The sequence below is a fragment of the Homarus americanus genome, unplaced genomic scaffold, assembly GCF_018991925.1.
Source record: "Homarus americanus isolate GMGI-L3 unplaced genomic scaffold, GMGI_Hamer_2.0 scaffold34921, whole genome shotgun sequence".
NCBI classification, from domain to species: Eukaryota; Metazoa; Arthropoda; class Malacostraca; order Decapoda; family Nephropidae; genus Homarus; species Homarus americanus.
The window spans coordinates 21,892,303-21,916,443 of NW_024741901.1; the positions used below are offsets into that span (position 1 = coordinate 21,892,303).

Sequence of the window (24,141 nt, forward strand, 5' to 3'; positions counted from 1 at the left end):
AATTAATAACAAGGCAAAATAAAATATTTACATTTTAAATCCTGTCAGTATAGCATACAAAGGGCATAGAGATAAAACCAACACACGACATCAGGTAATCACCTCTAACCCACGAATGCATCTCCCCTCTCTTATGGGAAATTAAGTTTTATATATCACAGTTTTGCATACTGCAAGGGTTTTGGGGAGTGAAACCTTTGCCATAATCAAAGACGACCTTCACTAAGAACAGCTCCAAGTTTCTTTACTATGTTTCTTATCTATTCAATGGCAACTCAAATAAAGTGGGTAAAAAGTTGGCAAGGCAGTTTCTGAACCTGAGTATGCAAATGTGTAAAGAAGACATTTATATAGTGTCTATTAACCTAAAATAAATACTATGTCAACAATGAAACCCTGATCTTAAACAAGTACAGAAATTTAGGTGTTGTGGGATGGTCGTAGAAAATATTTTTCACATTACGTATTTTCAAGTCCCTAAAGATGATCCAATACCTTCAACAAACAAGTACCAGTATGTTAGCCTGTCTGAAGAAAGCGCACTTAATGACCCACACAGCCCTGTCTCCTCCTCTGCTTCATCCAATTAATGTAGTCTCCATGCTTATATTAAAAAATTATTGAGGCCCCGTGTGTATTCAGTGAATACATTAAAGGAATGTGCACAGTAACACTTTATTTATTATTCATTATTGATTACTTTTACTGTAATGTATTTCATTTTAGAATTTCTATGTACCGGGTACTATTTTCACCTTTTCGACGTACGACCAAATCGAAAAAGTGTTAGAGGAGGAGTGTACATACTTTAGACATATTTAATCAGCTACAGACAAGAAGAAACTGAAATCGGTAAGACTCCACAATGACAATTTCAATCTGTGCCATTTACCTTTATGAGTCAATCTATATTTAAAGAAAGTAAATTATTGATTTAAGGCAAACTCTCGGAAATAAAAATGGTAGAAACAAACCTTATATGGAGATATATTCTTTTGCAGGGGCATAAGAGATGCAACATATCGCTCTAAAGGAATCATGAATGACTGTGTTAATTCCAACAAGTGACGCCTCAGAAGAGCGCTCTGCACCTCCACCGGTCGTCCAGTTTGTACGCCCTTCAGCAGCCGCTTCACTAGACCCTTAATCATAATAAAATCTCTTAAACAGTAGAGAAATATATACTGTATATATAAGTCTTTACTGCCATAACTTATTTCATTAGCATTCAGAATATTATCATGAATGTATACATTTAATTTTCTTAATAGATCTCAGACTCTCACTTTACAAGATCCTAATTGATGCAGCTTTACTGAAGCCATAATAACACATATTTTGATAGGTGCCAATTTGACATCTAAAAATGCGTGCTGTACACAAAGGTAATTTCCTGAACATTGAACTTATTAAGAAATACCATTACTGCACTGTTCAAGAAAGCTTACACTAACCGTTTAAACTTAACTTACTTTATCAGCCTGGAGATGAGGTTTATACTTGGTGTACACCCCAGGCTTCTGCTCCACTGTTTTAAGGGCAGATGCTTTCTTTAGCTTGTGTTTCTGAGTATTTGGTGAACCTGAAACATTTAAATTATATTGTAAAATAGCACAAGGATTAGTGGAGCATTACATGTTTACAAAACTGTGTTAGCAATTCATACATATGTTTAAGTTTGATAACTGACTGTTTATCTACTGGTAGACCCCCCTGACATTACCAATCACAGGCAGTCCACAAAAAAGGGAATTTACAATGAATTTGGTTGTTGTAACATCAACATCTGTATAAACAACATCTACAATTACTTTAACTCACTGATGTTATGGCTGATGACTTGTGTTCACCAATGGCTATGACCCTGTAGTCACACATATAGACAAAATACAAGAGAGAGAGAGAGATATACACTTGAGAATATAACATCTAAACCTTTACTGAAGATATATAAACACTAACATATCATAAATAACAAATATATTAGCGATACTCTGGGGCTACCAGCTAGTGCACAACTGATATTCACCTGATTTCAGACATGAATACACACCTGTATTATCTCCTATTCTAATGATATGTGGCCAGTGCTGGAGAGTTTTGGCAAAAAATGGGTTTGTGACTCCAAGAATAACATTTGGCGGAGCTGAGGTGCGTGTTGTGTACTCTTTAAATTCAGAATCATGGATGGTGAAGAATGGCCGGTAGTCACCACTGAACTTGAGAGGAGTGATAAGGCTGGAAAAAAACAATATGATAAACCTTATTTGTCATGACACATAGAGTAGGAGAAGTACTGTACTGTATTATAAACACAAGAATGAAGTTTTTCCTAAATGAAGGAAAATTTAAAAAAAAAATAAATAAATAAAATAAAAAACTGGAAATGTTAACTGTTTACAGTTGCTATAAAGATGGTTATCTTGTGCTGAGAATATCTTTCATGTTAAGACAAATTACACAAATGATAGCCATATACTGCAACAAATAAAAAGATGCATATTTTACTATCATCACAAAAATCATACAAAATACAGTACAGAACAGTTCACATCATAGTATACTCACATAACTGAAAAAATGTAATTGTACTTTGTTCTGGGAACCACACGCAGAACCATTGAATCACAGAACCGTGATATATGTTTACATGTTAAAGGTACTTGATCATTCTCGAGCTCGTACCAAAGTCCCTCTTTTTTGCCCTTTCAGCCCCTTCACTCTCCTAATTTCAACGAAATTGTTCCCTCGTTAGCTGCTATTTTTGCATTCAATTTGTGTTGTGTAGTATTGTACATTACTGTACCAGGACACAATCAAACAATAATACAGTGTTACGAAATAAAAAGTGATTACAGTTATGTATACCGTATTGTACATTTAGTAAAAGGGAAACACAGGGAGCACCTTTGCAATTGTCTTTATTCAAGACAGCTTCAGGTCACGAGACCCACAAATTCCTCACCCAGACAATGGGTGACCTGACATTGCATCAAGTCAGGTCAGCAACATGAGACAGACTAATCCCCTACCCCATCTTCATCGCAAGTGTTAAGACGTAAAAAGTGATGGCATCTAAATATTACATTCAACAGAGTGGACAGTATGCCTACTGTAGGCTCAAGATGACAGGGTATATTGTATATGTACAGTAAAGCCTCCGATAACAACGGTTCGACCAACAACTTTTCATATTTAAAACCCTAGATAATTTAGGACCCAATTCAATTTACGCCCTTATTTCATTCGTAATTACAATCAAAATATAATACAAATAAAATAAAATTTAATTTTCATATAAATAATAACTAAATCCTTTTGTTTTCATGCATCTGGAACAGGAATGGGAGAAAAACTTTCTCAGGTTTCTTACAGCATTTTTGCATCCCTATTCAACATGAGCAAGAGAGCAAGTAATGGTAGTGTTGTTTCAAAAGCTAATAAAAAGTGTATAAGCTTAGCTGAGAAACTAGATGTGTTAAAACGATATGAAAAAGGTGAGAGGTCTGTGGATATTATATGGAGCAAGCAATGAACATATTTTCTGAAGTGGATCCATTAACAGAACAAAGCATTAAAATTTAAATAAACACAAATGACCTCTACATAAAGATGTATAATGAGAAAAGAAAACAGCTGTGCAAGGTTCTTTCAACAGCTTTATTATTCGAAGGCCTAAACCATCAACTTCAGCTACACCATCAAATTCAGCATTATAAGCAGCTTCAACATCAACTTCAGGTTCAGTAACAGTTTCAGCAACAGCTTTATGGAAAGATACAGCTTCAGCCAAAGTTGAACCTACAGCTTCAGCCAGAGTTAAACCTGATGACTTCTTCATCTGAGAAAAAACTCGCACAATATTCATTGACTGTCCTTATGTTTTAGACTTTACCACCATTGGTGAGTAGAATTTTTGTTTTACATTCGTAAATATTATTTAAAACATATATGAACAGAAAATAAGTGTTGCTTTCATATTCATGTAAAGAAATGACGATGTGTTTTCACATGTACGCACTTACTGTTCATACGTTGGCGTTCCCAATTGTCTCGCTTTATTTCTTTACCATTAGTGGTTAGCTACTTCTAGTGTTCCATTTATTAACATTAAATAACATTACCTAAAACATACATAGAGGTCTTACTTTTCAGTTTCTTATGTAGAAACATCGTCACTCACGAAAACAGTGCCGCCTTGTCTCCTCATGTATGTTTTAATATTCTACGTATTATTAATGAATTGCATTGTTCATTTCACATATACAGTATAAACATTAATTCAATCAAATACATATTCAGTAATAAGCAATAATGAATCTTTTGTACATATTCTTAAGATAAATGACTGTTTGCTTGAGTGCACACGTATACATTGGCGTTCGTTCCACTATCAGTCTCACTTTTTTTTTAATATCAATGGTTACTTCTACTGTACATTAAATAACATTAATTAACACATACATATTTTTTACATTAATTTTACTACAACAACAACCAGGGTCTTATTTTCTTCAGTTTCTTATGTAGATCCATCGTCACGGGTTTAAACACTAACAAAAACAATGCCGTCTCTTAATCTCATGTGTTTTAATATTCTACGTATTATTAATGAATTGTATTGTTCATTTCGCATATATAAAGATTAATTCAATAAAAAATACATATTCAGTAATAAACAATAATGAATCTTTTGTACATATTCTTAAAAATATAAATGGCACGGTATCCTTAAATGCGCATGTACAGCTACTCCTCTACTTACGACCTACGACCACCCAGACATACGACCGCCTCAGTCATACCAAAATTTTGTCAAATTACGTACCCTACAGTATTTTCAAGTCCCAACGTTAGTGATTGCGCTGTGTACTGAAAATATTTTCGTTTGTAATTCCCTTTAAAATGGCTGGCAAGCTTAAAAGTGAGAGTTTTGTGGTGCTGAGAAGAAAAAGAGACACCCCTTTTAGATTTCTATGTATTATTTAAGCATTTTCGACTTACGACCTGGATTTGGGTCCCTAACCCCGTCATAAGTTGAGGAGCAGCTGTATATGTTGGCGTTCCCAATTCATCTCTTTTTTTTCTATCGTTCCATTTATTAACATTAAATAACGTTACTTAAAACATATATATTCATATTTTTACATTAAATTTACTACAGCCACAACCAGGGTCTTATTTTCTTCAATTTCTCGTGTAGAACCATCGTCCCGGACTCCCGGCTGTAAACACAAACGAAAACAATGGTATCCCATCTCCTCTTGTGTGACCATATTAATATTAATTTATATTGTATAAGGAGCATTCAGAAACATTATTTAGAGAAAATAGCTTGCAATTTTCATTAATTGTAGTGTTTTGGAGGGAAAAGAGGGTAAAAGGCCAAACATATCAACATTTCTTATGTAAAGGGTTATGATGCCATAAACATGGTCACAGAGTTGGGCGGCGAAGAATGTCACAAGGCGGGAAATTTAGGGGTAAGTCTTGCTCTTCAATATGGTCTAAAACTTCATCATAACAAAGTTTCAAGTTGTACTTCAAAATTCCCAAATATATTGACTCTAGGCTCCTAGACTATGGGTACAAACTGAGAGGAATTAACGTAAGAAAAGTATTAATGTGAATGAATGAAAAGATGAGCAGTGACAACAACATTGAAAGATGAATGTTTACACACCTCCTTACATTACAGATGACACTAATGCTGTAAATACTAAGACAGCTAGATCATCACGAACCTTATCAACGTTTGTACAGTGTTAGCAGCAGTTGTTGGAGACATTGCCATAACCACCAGAGGTTCAGCTGTTAACACCAGCTCCCACAACAGGTTCAGGTGTGGTAACACTGGTGCCAATACACGGAATGCCTGTTAGTAAATAATTTCATGTACCGGTAGTATATTGCACCACACAACTTATCATTCAAGTAAGTATACAGTAATTCTATTTTTGTAGCTCCTTGTAATTCATGGAACTGAGTTAAATATAAATGTCAGTTATACTCTGCAGTACTTAGCAGGCTCAACACCTGTAATAACATTAGCATTCATTTCCTCCAACATTTCATTAAACCATGAAGATATTTCACTAATACCCTGGATTGTAATTTAATAACATCAATTTAATTTAAACACTACAGTATAGCTATATGGTTAATTATATATCAATATACCTTCCTTTATAAATAAACTGGAAAATTCTGAGGAAACTGTCATCTTACATGGTATAACTCTTGTTAATATGATACTGTATCTGTGCTAATCTTTCTGAGACCATTAAACTGGTAATGAATGAACGAATCTCTGGCATGAAAACATAAGAGTACAGTACCTCTGTCTCATGAGGAGTTGGCACAAGGACCGTGAGAGGACCTGGTGAGGTGAGAGGAGGGGAGGGTGGTGTCAGCGTGGCTGCTCCTGGTTTATCTTGTCGGCTTGGTATTCGTACCTGCATAAAAAAGTTACAATCAAGTACATTTCGATAGGAAACCTGTAGGATTGAGTGTGGGTCATATAAAGGAATAAATTATGTTGGTGTTTACCTTTACTCTAAATATTGGGTTTTGTTTTGTTCTATTGCAGATGTACATGGATTTATGAGTTGAATAAAGCCTTGATTACTGAAGGTGTTTGATCGCATACGACAATTTATTCAACTTATATTCTACTAGCAACATGGAAAGCATACTAAAAGCTGTCACAGCCGAAGAATATCGTGAAGAGTTAGTACGGGATGCCTTCATCAACGGACTGTCTTCTGCTCTCACACTCTCACAAGCCTTTGATCAAGCTAGAGGCTTGGATCTTGCACAGCGTACTTCGGAAGCCTTCCAGCCACTAGGCCCTGTCATTGCAGCAGCTTCAGGATGTGTGGAGGAAACTGTTAAGTCACCGTTCACTAATCAACAAGATGTACGTCCAGTTGAGGACTTCACACTTGCTATTATGACCACTAAGAAACAATGTTGGTTTTGTGGTGGCAGTCTTCATTTACGGGTAAGATGTCCAGCTAAAGATAGTGATTGCTCTTCATGTGGAAAAAGAGGGCACTGGGCAAAAGTCTGTCAGACTAGGGGTAAGAAACAGGTCAAGGGATCAATTTCATCTCCTACTCTTTGTGCCATCTCAGCTGTTGTTCCTCATTGCCTGAATTGCTCTGCTACAAACTTAAAGGTAAATGGAAGAAGAATCTCCGGCCTTATTGATTCGGCAAGTTACAGTATGAGAGTTTCATTGACAAGAGAGTGGCCCATCGGCTTAAGCTTCACATCAAACCCGTGATGTTACTCTCGGCATAGATCTTCAATTACCATAGAGTATGGGGACCCAGACCTGAGCTCAAGATTTCCAACATTGGTAACAAGCCTGTATGTAGCCTGGCATCAGCAAGTATGTCGGCATCACTGTTATTTGCAAACATGTGAGGAGATGCAATGCTGATAGCCACCAAATCTAGGAAGTTTAGCCCTGATGCCCAAAAGTTCATTACCAAAGGTGGTGATTGCAAGAGATAATTCAGGCTGTCACAGAAAACGAATGTGCATCGACTACTCTTCTACGGTGAACCTTTACAACAATCTCGACGCATATTCATTGCCAAACTCTTGCTAAGTGCCATGTGTTCTCAACATTTGATCTAAAGAGCGCATACCATCAACTACGCATAAGCGAGTTTGATAAACCCTTTACAACATTTGAAGCAAATGTGTACCATTTAGTGTCACTAATGGTGTTGCTGTTTTTCAAAGAGCCATAGACAAGTTCGTGGAGGAGAATCTATGTGACACATTTCCCTACCTTGACAATATACCATAGGTGGTCGGGATCAGAAAGAACATGATGCAAATCTTGAGAAATTTCTTGCTGCTGCTGAGGAAAGGAAGCTGACATTCAATACATCCAAATCTACAATATCAGCAACATCGATCAATCTTCTGGGTTATCAACTTGGAAATGGTCAAATCAAACCAGATCCTGAAAGGCTAAAAGCACTGCAAGAACTTCCACCACCTACAAACTGATTGGTTCTTCAACGTGTACTTGGTATGTTTGTTTATTATGCTAAGTGGATCCCGGAGTTTTCAGACAAGGCACGGCCTCTTTACAAGGCTAAATCTTTTCCTCTGGACCGTGAAGTGCTCACAGCTTTTGATGACTTTGAATTAAGCAAGTCGGACAGTAGCCTTCATGTCTCGGATGTTATCTTCTCGCATTGTGGTATGGCGAGTTTTGTCCACTCTGATCGAGGAAGTGCATTTATGTCTCGTGAAGTGAAAACTCACCTCGCTAGTCGTGGAGTGGCATCCAATGGCATAATCTGGAAGTCCATATGTTTAGGTGCCAAATCTAGAGATGTTCCAGATACTGAATGGGAGGCTCTCCTGCCCGAAGCACTTCACTCGATTAGATCATTGCTCTCAACAGCCATCAACGTGACTCCACATGAGAGGTTTTCAATTTTCCGAGACGATCTTGTCAGGGTACATTACGACTCCAGGTCCTGTCATCTTATGCCGATTCGTCCACTCAAGCAAAGGTGACCCTTTTGTTGATGAGGTGGAGCTCCTCGAGGCTAACGTGATCTGTATACCGAGGCCCAGTAACTTGTCTGAGTCCATTGTAGGAAGGATCGAGTGGTTTCTAAACCCCTAAACTTCCTTCTTCTTTTGTTATGGAAAGTTACTTAAAATTAATTAAAGTTAATCTAATTCATCTGTGAAAATTTTAATTGTTACTTTAAATTACAGTAACCCATATTTCAAATTTTAACTACCGTAGTCGAGGTAATGAAATTAATCATTTATCGGCAAAAATGTTGGGTTAAATAAATATCATTTAATCAGCAGAATGTAAGTTATTAACCTAAATTAACCCAAACCTGGTTTCCAATTTAATTATCCAGCTTCTATAAATATCCAATTAAAATAAAAATGAATCAGATTGTTGTCAACTGTGTTTTCAATAACAATAATTACCTGTACTAAAGTTCCCAAGAGAGGCAGACTGAGGGTGATGCCGGGTGTGGGAGGCGGCCACTGATCAAGGTGATGACACGCTGCCTCCAGACTGGCCTCACCCATATCAAAATATTCTGGAGCTACCAAATCCAGAACTGTTGTGAAGAGGGACACCAATGGCAGGTGTGACAACAGCACCACACTCTGGAGAATTATGAACAAAGTGTCATGAATGTATTTAGAAAATAATATTAGTTCCTGTTATCATAACACACTCTTCAACTACAAAAACTACAAAGAAAATTGAGACAAATACATACACTTTGAAAACACACTGTTGAACTCACCTAACTCTTGTACACCCTGGTAGTGATTTTTTGCCTATGATCAAGTTAGTAATTAAGGCATGAAATTTATATATGTAGTGTTCTAAATAAAATTTTTTTTTCAATCTTCAGCTCACCTTCTGGAAGTATCCTCGCCGTAGTGTTCTGTCCTTCACCTGTCTGAAGTACACGTAGCCGTACAAGTAACCATCTTCTGTCTAAAATCAAAGAGACGTTTCATATATAAATAGTGTAGCCTACTAATAAATTCAAAATGCGAAGAGATGTATCTCAAAAGGGCATAAATAAGAATAACAATACAGCACAGCGGAGTACATAATATATCAAATGATCTCAGACTCTTGGGGTACAATACAGTATAGTCAGGTTCCCCTGAACAAGAATTCAATATAGCGGACTTTGAATTTCTATTTGATTTAACAAGCAAAATTACCAATGAACAAGCATGCATTATCATTAATGGAGTGGGGCCAGTCATGCCTTGTCTTTGTTTGAGTGGCCAGCCAGAATAGCACACGTGAATAGCTGTTTTCTACACTGCTGTGAAGTCAGTGGTAGGCTCAAGGTACATAGTAGGTTAGGTAGCACCACTCCCACAGAACTCTGTAGTGATCTGAAAAAAAATCTAAGCTTGCGTTGAAGTTTTGTTATGGTATTAAACATTGCACTGGCATAAAAGATTGTGTAGATTTTTTTGTTTTATTGCAATTGGAGCCACTGATACAAAATAAAAACGAAAAATTAAGAATTCATCAGTGATTTATTTCAGTACTGCTCATTGGCAAGCTATGGATGCATCACATGACTCTGCCCCTTTGTTTGTATTGTCAACTGTGAAGGTGCAATTTCTAAAACGATCATGATAAAATATTTTTTAGCAATGGTAGTTTGTGCTGTAGCTTCAAGCAGGGTAAGGTGGACAAATAATAAGTTAGTGTCTTTTCATGGATTTCCACAAAGTCATAAGCTTGCAAGAAAATGGGTAGTAGCATGAAAAAGAAAAGACATCTGGAGCTTCAAGCAAGTAAAGCCTTGGCCTTGTAATATGTTCTATGCTTATTTTTTCTTTTTTTTTATTACTTACAGATGGTTTTAACGATTTACAGTAGTTTTGGAAAAGCATATGATAGGGTGAACAGAAAAGCATTGTGGGAGGTCATGTAAGTGTATGGAGTAGGAGGAAGGCTATTAAATGCAGTAAAAGCATTCCATGAGAGCAACAGGGCAACAGTAAGAGAAAATGGGAATGAAAGTGAAACATCTGAAATATATGTGGGTGTTAAACAGGGATGCCTTATGTCCCTGTGGTTGTTCACTATATTGTACTGTATACAGTAAAATACATGGATGTGAACTACAAGTATTATACAATGGTGGGAGTGGTGATAATAAGCTGATTATAAGGGAGCCAAGTTGCCACTGCCCAGTATAACTGGTGACTGCTTCTGTTTATGGCTGGGCTCTGAGCCCAGCCATAATCCAGGGGAGCCGAGTTCTCTCTTTCTCCAACTCTACTTAAATGAAGTCTTTAATACTTTTAACTGGAAAAGTAGAATAGTTTTTCCATGCATTAAGATGAACTTAAAACTTATTTTTGGCCTTTAACCCTTAGGCCCCGGTTGACATTCCAGAATGTCCGACTAGCGCACCCCGGGTGACGTTCCACAACGTCCGCCTATTTTCCCGCTTTTTTTTTAAAGTTGCTTTTTTTCTCGATTTAACCCCGTGGTGGGGATAGTGCCAGCAGCACCCTAACTTGGGGCTTAAAGGTTAAGCCATTTGGCCTTTTCACAGTGATTTTTTGAGATGGAAAGGAGGACTGTATAAATGATTGCTAATTCATCCTAAATGTAATGTTTATGATTATTAGCATATTAAAAGTTATACTGTTTAACCCTTATGCCCCGAGTTAGGGTGCTGCTGGCAGTAACACAACCTAACTAACTAATTTAGATAACCTGGGATACTCGTACAAAGAGATATTACAGTGGCAAAGATCATTCAAAATTAAACTCATGGATCCATAATATTAACATATAACACTTGTACAAGCTACCACAAGCTCAATGTACAAGCATAAATACTGACTGTTTCTAACTACAAAATACAACTTTGGCATAGAATGACAATACAGCTACTCCTCGACTTACGACATACTCGACATACGACCGCCTCGGTCGTACCAAAATTTTTTCAAATTATGTATTTTCGAGTCCCAACGTTAGTGATTGAGCTGTGTACTGACAAAATTTTCGTTTGTAATTCACTTTAAAATGGCTGGCAAGCTTAAAAGTGAGAGTTTTGTGGTGCTGAGAAGAAAAAGAGACACCCATTTTAGATTTTCTATGTATTATTTAAGCATTTTCGACTTACGACTTGGATTTGGGTCCCTAACCCCGTAGTAAGTCGAGGAGCAGCTGTACTGTACAGTACCTGTATATTAGTAGGACAGGATGAATTATACTGGTGGATGGCTGGGCGAGTGTGGAGAGGTATGGACTGGGGGCACTGGCGGATACGGAAGTGGAACTGCACATTGCCCATGAGACCAGAGTTGCTGTCTGGAAAGGCCAAGTAGCATATATTTGTACGCTCTCGTTCTGTCAACTCTCTGTCCCCAGGGTAGATCATCTGCAAACGAAAACAAAATATTCATTAAATAGGTACAGGTACTTATAAATTGTACATTTTTTATAAGTACAGTACACTAATAGTCGGCCAACAGCTCTCATATACTGTACTATTGTAAGCAGACATGTTATGACTCCCCCACAAATGGAATCGATTGTGATTACTGTACCTTGCAAATTCATGATTATGATGACATTTAAAATTAGATAGCAAAATAAAACAATATATAATCACTGTCATAAAAGGTGCTTAATTCTATACAGTGGTCCCTCGGTTAACGAACACAATTCGTTCCAGAAGGTCGTTCATGAACCGAAAATTTCGTTAACCGAATCCATTGTTTCAATGGGATATTGGATAATTGGTTTCAGCTCACCGAAAAGTACATACAAAGTAAAAAAAAAATGCAGTAAAGTACACTTACTTTGAGGTGTGTATGTAGAAGGTTCCTGGTTGATGATGATGATGGGAATTAGAAGTGGGGGTGGAGAAGAAGGGAGAAGAGAAGGAAGTGGGGATGGAGGAGAAATCACCTTTCAGTGGACTCATGCTTGATGCCGTCATTTCACCAATAAAATTTTAAGTTCATGAGGTGTAATTCAAGAATATTTTCTTTAAATCAACACTGCACTGTGTTACATACTGTATTATCAATATGTTAACTAAATTTCAGAATGACCAATAATTTAAATGAAAAATGCAAAAATATTCAAGACACCAACAAAATAGATGTTCACTCCACCGTTTTCAAAACCCAACTGACGCCTTGTGGCTGAGTCAAGCTGTTGATGGGCGCACAAACAACTAGTTCCCTGTACTGCATATATTATCAATATGTTAAATGTTAAAATGACTTATAATTTTAATATAAAAAATGCAAAAATATTAAAGAGCACAACTTTATTGATATTTACTCCGCTGCAAACGAATGCAAACATAGAACAGATTACTGAATTGGCAGACTAGCCCATCAGCTGATCAGCTGATGCTCACAACAAAACGTGACGTTCGTAAGGATTTCGTTTATCAAATTTTTTTTCTTTAACCGAATTGAAGATTCTTATAGAAGGTAATTCGTTAACCGAGGGACCTGTACAGTATAATTGTGTGTGGCGATAACACTCCCCCTGTCGGGTTACGCTCGAAATTACTGCCTACCATTAGATTCACTCTCCGACACCTTCCAACAGGCAGTCTCGTTGCTGGGCGTATTAACACTGAGTCCTTTGTCTTCACTTTAACACTTTGCACCAGGCCATCTCTGCTCGGTAGTGCCTCCAGTACTCTCCCTAGCATCCACTGACTCCTGGGGAGGGGTTGTCCAGAGATGATCACGATATCCACAGCGTTGAGATTACGGCGAGTTTTGAAGAATTTTGTCACTGACGTAGTGTTGGGTGATATTCCTTTACCCACCTCTTCCAAAATTGGTCCGCAATGAATGGGCATGCTTCCATCTTCGTCGGTACACTTCTGCCATGGAGCGATCGTCTCCGGTGGACAGTGTCTCCGGGTTCATCCTTATTATGTGAAGCGGCGTTAGTGCTTCTAGATCCTTTGGGTCGTCAGACAGTGGGGTGATGGGCCTTCCGTTGATAATCTCTTCTACGGCGCAAAACTAAGTGCTGAGGCGCTCATCGTCTAGTGTCTGGGTGCCCACCACTCCCTGGAGGACATTCCATATAGTGCGGATTTGTCGCTCCCACACTCCTCCCATATGAAAGGCTGTCGGGGGATTGAACTGCCATTCTATCTGTTTCAGTAGGAGGGCATACCCGACCTTGTCACTTTTGTTCCAGCCGCTCACCGCCTCTCGTAACTCTCGGCTAGCTCCAATCATGTTGGTTCCCCTGTCAGACCGAATAAGCTTGGGAGGTCCCCTGCGGCAGGTGAATCTTGTCAGGGCGTTGACGAACGAGTCAGTGTCGAGTGAGGTGAGGACTTCTAGGCTCTGGTGGTCAGGCAGGTGAACAAGCATCCCCATCTCTTTGCCCGGGCTCGGCCTTGTTTAACCACAAAAGGGCCGAAGCAATCAATTCCAGTGTAGGTGAACGGCTGGCCTTCTGGGCGCACCCGATCTTCTGGCAGGTCAGCTTAGCGTTGGTGGGTAGGCCTCCAATTGCTACTCTGACAAGTCACACACGTTCGTATTGTGCCGTGTACCTCTCTCACAAGGAGCCCCGTAATCTTGTTGTCCCTCGGCAACAGTATGGGATTCTTCTGGTCTGGGTGGAGAGTGGCATGTCTCAGTCGGCCACCTACTCTGATCAAATCGCCCATGTCTAGATGAGGGTCCAGCCGACTTACGTCGCTACCTCTCACGGGTTGTCCCTGTTGTAACATTCCTATTTCTCGGGGGAATCCTTTCCTTTGCATAAATCTTAAGACGGCTAATTTCGCATCTTCCAATTCGCTGACCTGGAGTCGATTTTCTCGGTGATGTTTGTTCTTTCGCTTCCCAAGCCGCCATTCAATAAACCTTCTTATTCAAGCTACGCTCTTCAGAAATCGATGCCACGAGGAGTACCTGTCCATAGCTTATCGAGAATACCCTCTCCCTGGTCAGCGTTCGTCGTCAGCACCGTGGTTTCCTTCTTCACCTCTGGGTCTCCGTCTGTGAGGTCGGGAATCCTCAATGGACTCTTTGGCCAACTGTCTTCTTCCAACAAGAGGAAAGCAGGTCCCCAAATCCACCTGCCCTCCTCATTGAGCTCTGCTCCATGTAGTCCATGACTAGCACCATCGGCTGGGTTCAGTTCCGACATCACGTGGAGCAAGTGTTCTGCATTGGAGTCCTCGTGTATTGTTGCTACTCGATTGGCCACGAAGGAATGGAAGCGTCTTTCAGTGTTTTGTATGTATTGAAGGACTGCCGTACTGTCTGTCCAGAACACTGATCTGTCTATATGTAATTCAAGTTCTCGCCGTAGTTGTTTGCCTGCCTTGGCGGCCAGTACTGCCGCACAGAGCTTGAGTTGAGGTATGGTCTGCTGTTTCAGAGGGGCTAGCTTGGCCTTGCCACACACGAAGGAGACATGGTGGGTTCCATCTTCACACGTGGTCCTCAGATACGATACAGCTCCATACGCTTGTTGGGAGGTGTTGCAGAAGTGGTGTAGTTGCACGGCAGCCACTGGATTTGCATCCTTGAGTTGTAATACCCTGGAACGTGTACCCATGATAGGTGAGGAAGTTCACCCAGCCATTTTTGCCATATCACCCTTTTCTGTTCAGCCATTCGTTCATCCCACCCAACACCTCGTCTACACTCATCTTGGAATATGATTTTGGCTCTTATGACGCTTGGAGCGATGAGTCCCAGTGGGTCATAGATGGAGCTGACCATACTCAGAAGGCCTCGTTTCGTCTCCGGTTTCTTAGGGATCTGGACCTGGACCACTAGTTCGTCCTTTTCCAGGTCCCACAAGATTCCCAACGCTCATTCAGTGGGGAGCCTGTCGTCTTTCAAAATTACTTCCTTAACCCCCACGGCTTTCTCTGTCTATGGAATTCCCTTGAGGACTTCCTTTTGATTACAGACCCACTTCGTAAGTCTGAATCTGCCTTCTTCAACAGCGGTCTCAGCCGATGGGTAATTATCGTTGCCGTCCCCAGCGCATCTATCGCGAGAAGCAGATCGTCAATGTAAGTTACGATTCGCTTTCTTGATGTCGTCATGGAGACTTTCTCCATAATCTTGGAATGTTCGTTGTAGCGCATACCTGACGCATGAAGGGCTCCACACACCTCCAAAGAGATGTATTGTCATTTGGTAAGTGGTGGGGGCCCCTGAAAGCTGGTCGTCTGTCCACCATAAGAATCGTAAGACGTCTCGATATTCGGGTACTACTCGCACTTGATGGAACATTGCCTCGATATCAGCCATGAGTGCCAACTTTCCTTGTCTGAATCTGATGAGGACTCCCATCAATTTGTTGTTAAGGTCTGGCCCTTGCATCACCTGGCTGTTCAACCACATCGACTCATACTCGGCTGCACAATCAAAAACTATTCTCACCTTTTCTGGCTTGTTGGGATTCAACACAGGGTGATGTGGGAGATACCAGGTTTTCCCAGGTGCAACACCGAGTTCTTGACGTGGGACTTGCTCAGCATGTCCCTCGTCAATTAGACGTCTTATCTCTTTTTTATACCTCCGAGAGAGCCCTGGGTTCTTCAGGAGGCGTTTTCTCAATCCCGCCAATCGCTGTTCGGCAAGCTTCTTATTCTCTGGGAGTCCTGGTTCTTCATGGCGAAACGGGATAGTAAGTTGGTAGTGTCCGTCCACTTGAGTAATTGACGTTGACCACTGCATCAGGACTCTCTTGTCTTCAACAGAGACGGGATCACCGTTACTGTAGGCGGAGTCGCATTCCCAGAAGTGCTCGACTTGTATTTCCAGATTTGTCTCCGAATTTAGCGTTGCCATTCAGACAAAGTGGTTGATCACGGTATAATCATGGCTCACCACTCCAAGCAGTCCATTTATAGTCCAGCCTAGAAGGGTGCGTGTTGCAAACGGCTCTCCGTCCTTCCCGGTCCTTGCTTCTAACGGTGCTAGTGTTTGTGGTACATCCAGATCTATCAGGAGATCCACTCTTTTCAGTGCTTGGCGTAATGCAGTACCTCGGAGGTGTTCCCACATGGTGACGTCTTGGGTGTCTGCGACCGACGCACTCAGAGAAAACGGTAGATTCTCAACAACAATGACCTTGAGGATAGTGATGGATCGGCTCTTTCTTGCTCCTACACTAGCCACCTTTACACTGATCTCTTCAGTGTTTACACTATTTCTTTCTTTCATGATCGTGTCAATAGAGAGGTAACTGGCCTTCCCTGTGCCAGCAGCCGGTAAGCTAGACTACGCGTGCAGTATGATCGGTTGCTGCCTGAATCCAAGAGAGCTCAGGTGACCACTACTCCTTTCGCCTCTTAGCTCTTCTCCTCCACCCTGACTTTTACTATTGGAAGTGCGACTCTGCTGGACCCTTGTAGTCACAACTCGCAATCGTTGGGTTCTTCACGCCAGTCATCAATTCCGTTGTTGGTTATGGTTTCCATGACCCATCTATGCGGATTTCCTCTAATCGTGGTCACCAGCACGTTTTGTGTACTCCCAGTCTTTTTCCCCATGGTGCTTGTACCGGCTTCGGTCTTCCATGATTTAATTCCACTAGTTGCCGATTCCGGTGGTGGCATAATGGCCTTAGGTTGACTCATTTTGGGTCGCTTGTGGTCAGGTGATATGTCTATTTGGTCGGCGACCCCAGTGATTGCTCTCTTCACCCTTTGGAAACTGGTCTGGTGTTGTCCTCTTTCAACTTCGCCCCGTTGGGCCTTACCACTGCTCGTCAGAACTCTCGTAAAGTGCAGAAGCCTCAAGTGTACTCCAGAGCATCCATCAATACCACATACCATCTTCTGGCTGCACTCCATTATCCGGTGATTATGACCCAGGCAGGCGAAGCAGTGACGCTCTTCCCTTATGAGGGAAGTTTGCTTTCCCGTGGACATGCTGAGGAATGTCCGGCACATCCGCGGAATAACGAGCAGCGTTCATCGTCCATTTCTCTGGTTGTCTTTATTCCTGATGTCACCAGACCCGCAAGTTTCTTTCTCGACAAGGATTGACGTGAGTCTGCATATATTCTGCTTGGTTCCTCCGGTCCTTGTCCCTTTGGGGCCTCCTCCGCCTTGTCGACCATATCCATTGTGAATTCCAACATCCACTCGATCCCAGGAGGCTTCCCCCACTTCCCTTTGTATTTATGCGTCTTATCCACATAGTTGAATCTCTCAACTAACGCGCTTATTGATTCATACGTGGCAATCTGATGTAGTTCTCCCATAACCTTCAAGTTCCTCACGCAATTCCCCAGTTCGTCTGAGAAATGTTGGTGGCCTTTTGTGTCATTTAGTCTCAAAGTTAGCCCTCGCAGGGCTTTCTTTATTAGCTGACAAACGTAAGTGTGCTTGTTGCCGTGACGTTTCTCTAATATGTCCAAAGCTTCCTTGTACCCTGCTTTGGGATCTTGAATTTGCAGGCATCTCCGCAAAGCGTCCTTAGCAGGGCCAGCATAGGCGATGAGAAGTGTCTCTAATTTCAAAGCATCAAGTATCTGCGCCATCCCAACGTGTCGCTGGAAGGCTCGCTTGAACTCCCAGTATTCACCACAAGTTCCTCTGCTGAACTTTGGCGTAGGCCTTTGGGAGAACCTCATATTTTCTAACAGTTCTCTCACCCAGTCCTCGGAGGATTGTCCCTTTGGTCCTTCATCAAAGTTATTGGTTTCGGTGAGCGAGCTTGATGCTCGGAAGTACTTCTGAACTCCCCAGGTGAGATGTTCCCGGCTCCACGGTTAAGGTGAGCGCCGGGAATTCTCTTGGAGTACACAGCTGTCACAAACACTACTGACTTACACAATGTTACTTAGCTGTCACAACCCTTTATTTTCTAACAGAAAGGGCACTACACACACACACACACACACACACACACACACACACGCCACGCCACTTATGCTTGGCGATCTAGTCTGGCTGTACGCTTTGATCACTATCTCTCCCACGTGTTTGCACGAGCAATATTGACACTGAGGCCACTCCTATCTGACACGGGTCCTTGCGGCCTGTCCATAATGAACGGTAACACTCCCGCGCGCTTGTCTGAACAATTTTGGCACAAGACCAGTCTTTTCTGACACCAGTTCTCGAGGTTGCTGGTGCGGCTATCCGCAATGAACACTAACACTCACTTAACATGTGGCCGGCACGCACAATTGTGTGTGGCGATAACAGTTGGAGTAGTACTGTTTATGTAATTGAGTGATTAATATTATAAGTATTTTTGAAAGAAAAATGTGTGTGTGTGTGTGTGTGTGTGTGTAGGTTAATTTAAGTTTAGTGTAAACAGTGAGTGTAATCTGTGAGTACTGCTAATAAAAGCAGTAGTGTAAACTCAAGGAAACATGTAACTATATTTTGCACTCGAAACATTTACTATATAGGGGTCCTGGCACTGAGGAGACCAGGAAATAGAGGTTGAAGACTTGAAGCCAACAAAACACTCCTACTCTGAACCATGACGCTAAAAACTGGAATGGGCGTCTCCCACCTGGCCAAGGACGCCAACGTGACTATAACTATTTATGACTACGCAACACTATATTGTACATGACAATGGCATGATAAACTATACTTCTGACAGAATTGTGTAATGCAAAAATAAGTACTCTTGAAATACAAAATGGCCTCTGTCGTAACCAATAATCCTAGAGCGCTCGCTCTAATTTGAAAATAACTGTTCCTCTACCCACTCGCTGTCAGCACTTCACAAAGTTGTCCATGCCATGCTGCTGACATTCACACATTCAACACATTCACACTCCAGTCAACATCCATCCTCTCTGGTTTACCTTGCAGTGTGTGGTCAGGGAACAAATGCAGTGCTGAATGAAAAGTGAATGAAGAGCAGAGATAACGGAACTGTATCTCAAGGATATTTGTGGAACGCTACAGTAAAGGGATATTAAGTGACTAGGAGTTGTGTACTAGAGCTGTATTGGTAATGAAGACATGACAAAGACCAACGATACAATATAAAAGTTGAAAAATTTATTGGGCATGAATCGGTTTCAGATATTATTCTGAATTTAGAGAGAGAGAGAGAGAGAGCTGAGAAAGACAAGCCCCACAGTCATAGGTAGCAGACACTTTCCTTTACTATACATTATGAAGTAGACCCATAATCATACAGCCAATTATAATTTTAAAAAAATGTACATGGTAAATGTATACTGTACAGTTTAATAAGCGTACGAAGGACTGGAGCGAAACGCCTGAGTGGACGTACTCAAGTCTCACTTATCTTCTCATCCGTAAACAGTCATTTACGTCATCAAATAAGTCTATCTCCTCTGCTTTTAAAATAATACTCAGGAGAGATCATTAACGACACTCAAAACATAGGTCGTATTCACAAATATTACTGATAATTGTTTGTCAGTCTATGTTCGCTATCACGGCAGGCCAGGGGTGCACTTATGCCCATCAGATTTGTTTATCAGCCATTAAGACAACGTTTTAGCGCTGATAAATATTTTACCACAACACTACCTTACAAATTATATGCCATTAAAAAAACATAAACTTATTTAAAATAACAGTCCATATAAACAGAAGCATATGTAATCATTCACGCCGTAATATAACACCTATCAATTATTAATACCCCAAGAAAAGTAACCAGTAAAACTACATTATATAAAACACCAACAAGCTGAGGCGCGTACTTGTGGGAGTTCCATGTGATGCAGGGGGGGTAAACGTCACGCGTGACGGTGAATATCTGTTCGGGAAGCCTTACCTAGTGTGGCAAACTATAAATACAAACAATAAATTGAACACAACCAACAACGAGAGACAATGAGTAGCGACAGTGACCATAAATGCAAAAAACTATTAATACAATACAACGCTCTTGTGCATTATGCAAAGACCCGACACCGCACCCTTATCCTCTCGCACCCTTATCCTCTAAGTCTATGGAGTCCCCACACACAACGCTTCCGAGACGCCTGCTGGACCACTACTCCACGACCCCCTGACGGAGACACGATGATCCTCCCAATACTGGCCAGATATTATGTAAATAATATTGATAATGTGTTAAAGGAATATCCTTCCTTCCTTAGGCTTTAGTAAGCCCCTTTATAATATTTATACTGTATATACTTGTGACACTTGCCAGATGCTTCTGGTGTTATTGTACAGGGGTACCTAGTGACAGCACTAGGATACCGGTTCCTCTATCAAGGAATAAACTATTGAAATTGAATACAATACAAAAAGCAAACTATGTACGGACACAAACTAAGAATACAAACTATGAACACAAACAATGACTAACAATCGGCAAAATATAAACGCAAACTGTAAACATACACAGAAATTAATTATGAATACAATAAAACTGAATATAAACAACAGTACATACTAGAGCAATTGCAAACTATGAACATAAAACAAAAACACGACCAGAAAACCCTCAGGCCACCATATCATCCATCACCCAGACTGACGAATCACGTAAACACATTAGCTCCCACGCTTACCCCCAGCCCCCTCTCCCTGACAACCACTCCGGGAGGGTGGCTGATACAAACATGTGAGCGACGACCTTCACTCTCGTGGCCAACACTACACATGGTCGTAGCATAAACACGTGGACAACATTACACCTTGTATAACACGTGAACACACTTTCTGATGATTGTTTAACACCAATCTTATTCTTATTTCAAAATATTTTTTTTATTACACTTCCCACTTTAATCCATTGCACGCACTGAATAATCTTCGGGGCTACATTAAAACAAATACTGCCTATGACCACTATATTCACAGATGACGTTGATACACCTAAAAGGTATTTTCTAGTCAAGTATGAAGATCCTGGTTTTGTGGTACTTCCTGTAGAATAAGGAACTATGCAAAAAATGACAGATGCAATTGCTCTAATGTTCCAATTGACCATAGTGACGAGTTTTAGTGGGCCTAGAACACTAAGTAAGAACCGGGCAAGTAAGTCATCCAGTAAAATCCTTTCAGAATTTTGACCAAATCGTGGCGTGGAAAATCAACATAAAAGTTTTTTGTGATATTTGTTGTAGTATATTGTCTTTTTATTCTCATGTCCTTGACCTTCTGGTGTTTCAAGCGCTAGAGAATTCTTAAGTCCAACTGGTGGTTCTGAGAAAAAAATATTATTATTATTATTATTATTATTATTATTATTATTATTATTATTATAATAGCTCAACCTAGGTGAAGCTCTCAACCATTCCCGGCCCTGACACACTCTCCTCTGTACACACCAGTTAGTCAACATCTGTAGTGAGGGTCACAGCCTACACACCTGCGTGCACATACCAACATTCATTGACTGGAACTTGTGTACAGTAGATAGGGGATGTTTGCTTGCACACAGCAAATTTGTTTTAATTGCTAATGATTATTTCGTTTAACGAAGCAAATAAAGTTCTGACCACAAACAAACTGGCATGAACATCTAATTATATACGTTTTATGCTATATCTAATTACTTTAACTTTTATCTTCAAATGAATAACAATGAAAGTGCAAAAGAACTTAAAATACATCTGCAACGAACAATCACCCAGGTAATACACAGCACTAACATGATCTGCCACAATTGGTAGTCTTATTGATAAAAGTAACACAATCTATACACGTAGTTTACTTATTAACATCACACTTTTTATCAACATTTCGATTGGTCTAATATTCACCCTGCGTGGCAGTGAACAGTGACATTACCCACATGAATCTGATATATTGTGTATGTGTGTGTGTATATATATATATATATATATATATATATATATATATATATATATATATATATATATATATATATATATATATATATATATATATGCTGTCAATGAATACGATGTATTTCTTTGTGTATGAACCTCTGTCCTGCGTGGCAGAGAGGGGGGCAATCTAATCTGACTCTGACCTATATGTACTGTCCATGAATATGATGGCAGTGAATAGTGACACTACCCACATGAATCTGATATATATATATATATATATATATATATATATATATATATATATATATATATATATATATATATATATGCTGTCAATGAATACGACGTATTTCTTGTGTATGAACCTCTGTCCAGCGTGGCAGTGAGAAGTGTCAAGACCTGACTGAATTACTCGGAATAGGCAAACTGTACTCCAGGATTTGTCAATAATTTTGCTAAACTAAAAAAAAAAAGAGAGAGAGAGGCCTGAGAGCTTGGAACTTTGACCCTGACCTTCAACAGATGACCAAATTGCGAGGTTTCTTTCTTAGATAAAAATACAAAAATACAATTTACCTGACGAACTTAACACACATAGGTTCAGCTTTCTTGTTATATGCAAAGTTGACCATTACCTTTACCTCGGACATTTAGTAATTTTAAGCTTACATCTACTTTAATAAAAAGTCTAACCGAGCCGACAAATGTCTTCAAAAACCGTCAATCGTTTGTTGCAGCCCGCACTGCGAGCGGTAATGGTGGAATTTAGGATAACGGTTGTACGGAAAAATGGTTGACATGAACACAGAGTTAACTAGTTAAGTTGAAGGAGTGAGGCTAGCAGTGTTGATGGTAGCAGATCCGCTGAAACGGAAGGGGGCACAAATTAGAGTAATAAGAGTGGTGAGGGCAATTATGGAGAGTGATAAGGGTAACGAGAAAAGTGTTGTTGTGTACTAAGCGAGGAGGCGATGGTGAGCCAGCCCGTGTCATAATGAGGAATAAGGCGTGTACTGTATATGTTGAATTGGCTCGATGGTCAACCCGGGCCCCTGGATGACAACATTAAACATACGGCAGTACCTCTCAACTGATCGCTCTAAACACACCTAAGGCTTTCTACTCCATCTCTCATCTGACCTGTACCCTAGGCGCAGTCTCATGTACATAATCTGTTGAGATCGAGTCAGGGATTGATACTCTTTGTAGTGGGGGTTGTCACCGGTTACAGCGTCATAGTGGCGTAGTGTGGCGCTACCCCGTTGTTGCAGGTGTGTCCAATGTTCGTCGAATGCATCTCGTTGTGCGGCGTGTATGCGAGATTTGAGATGATTCAGGGAGAGGGCGGCTTCAATATCTTCTTCTCGAGTCGCTTCTTTGGCAAGTTGATCAACAGTGTCACAGGCTGTTATTCCTAAATGTGACGGGATCCAAATAAACTTGACACGGATGTCATCAGGTGAGTAAACACTCACAAGAGGTCAGGGTATAAGACGTGGCCTCTTAATCAATACCACGTGACTCAACACTCACCCACAACATACCTAAACTAATTTCCAGAAAGTCTGACACTGTCACGTGGTATTCCTCGTATACGATGATCATTAAGAGAGGCATGTTAACGCAATGGGTACGCAGAACGAATCTTTCCGTGATGACTACATCCCTGAAAACGATATATATGGATCCGTTATGTTAGCTGTTACCGTACATGTTTTGGATATAATTACACATAAATTATAGGTATATGAGATACTAAGTTCCAAAGTTGTACACTGGATAACAAAACAGTGAGAGCACTGAAGCCTCAAGAAACCAGGAAGATTTGGTAAGTACATCCTATGAAAACTAAGACA

The 24,141-nt window shown here is 40.3% G+C and overlaps 1 protein-coding gene across 2 annotated transcripts in view; it reads right to left on the bottom strand.

The window, feature by feature from the left end:
- The window catches only part of LOC121876285 (protein DENND6A-like), a 42,076-nt gene that overhangs the window by 2,876 nt on the left and 15,059 nt on the right, over window positions 1-24,141 (bottom strand). Inside the window, exons 2-9 of one of the 2 annotated variants that reach the window (XM_042381325.1) lie at window positions 11,745-11,942; window positions 9,428-9,508; window positions 8,983-9,168; window positions 6,339-6,455; window positions 5,745-5,875; window positions 2,054-2,238; window positions 1,473-1,582; window positions 975-1,142 (exon numbers count right to left, since the gene is read on the bottom strand). In XM_042381325.1, the coding sequence (XP_042237259.1) occupies window positions 975-1,142; window positions 1,473-1,582; window positions 2,054-2,238; window positions 5,745-5,875; window positions 6,339-6,455; window positions 8,983-9,168; window positions 9,428-9,508; window positions 11,745-11,942 (1,176 nt within the window). Of the gene's footprint in view, window positions 1-974; window positions 1,143-1,472; window positions 1,589-2,053; window positions 2,239-5,744; window positions 5,876-6,338; window positions 6,456-8,982; window positions 9,169-9,427; window positions 9,509-11,744; window positions 11,943-24,141 lie in introns of both variants that reach the window. The other variant, XM_042381324.1, reaches the window with a different exon arrangement.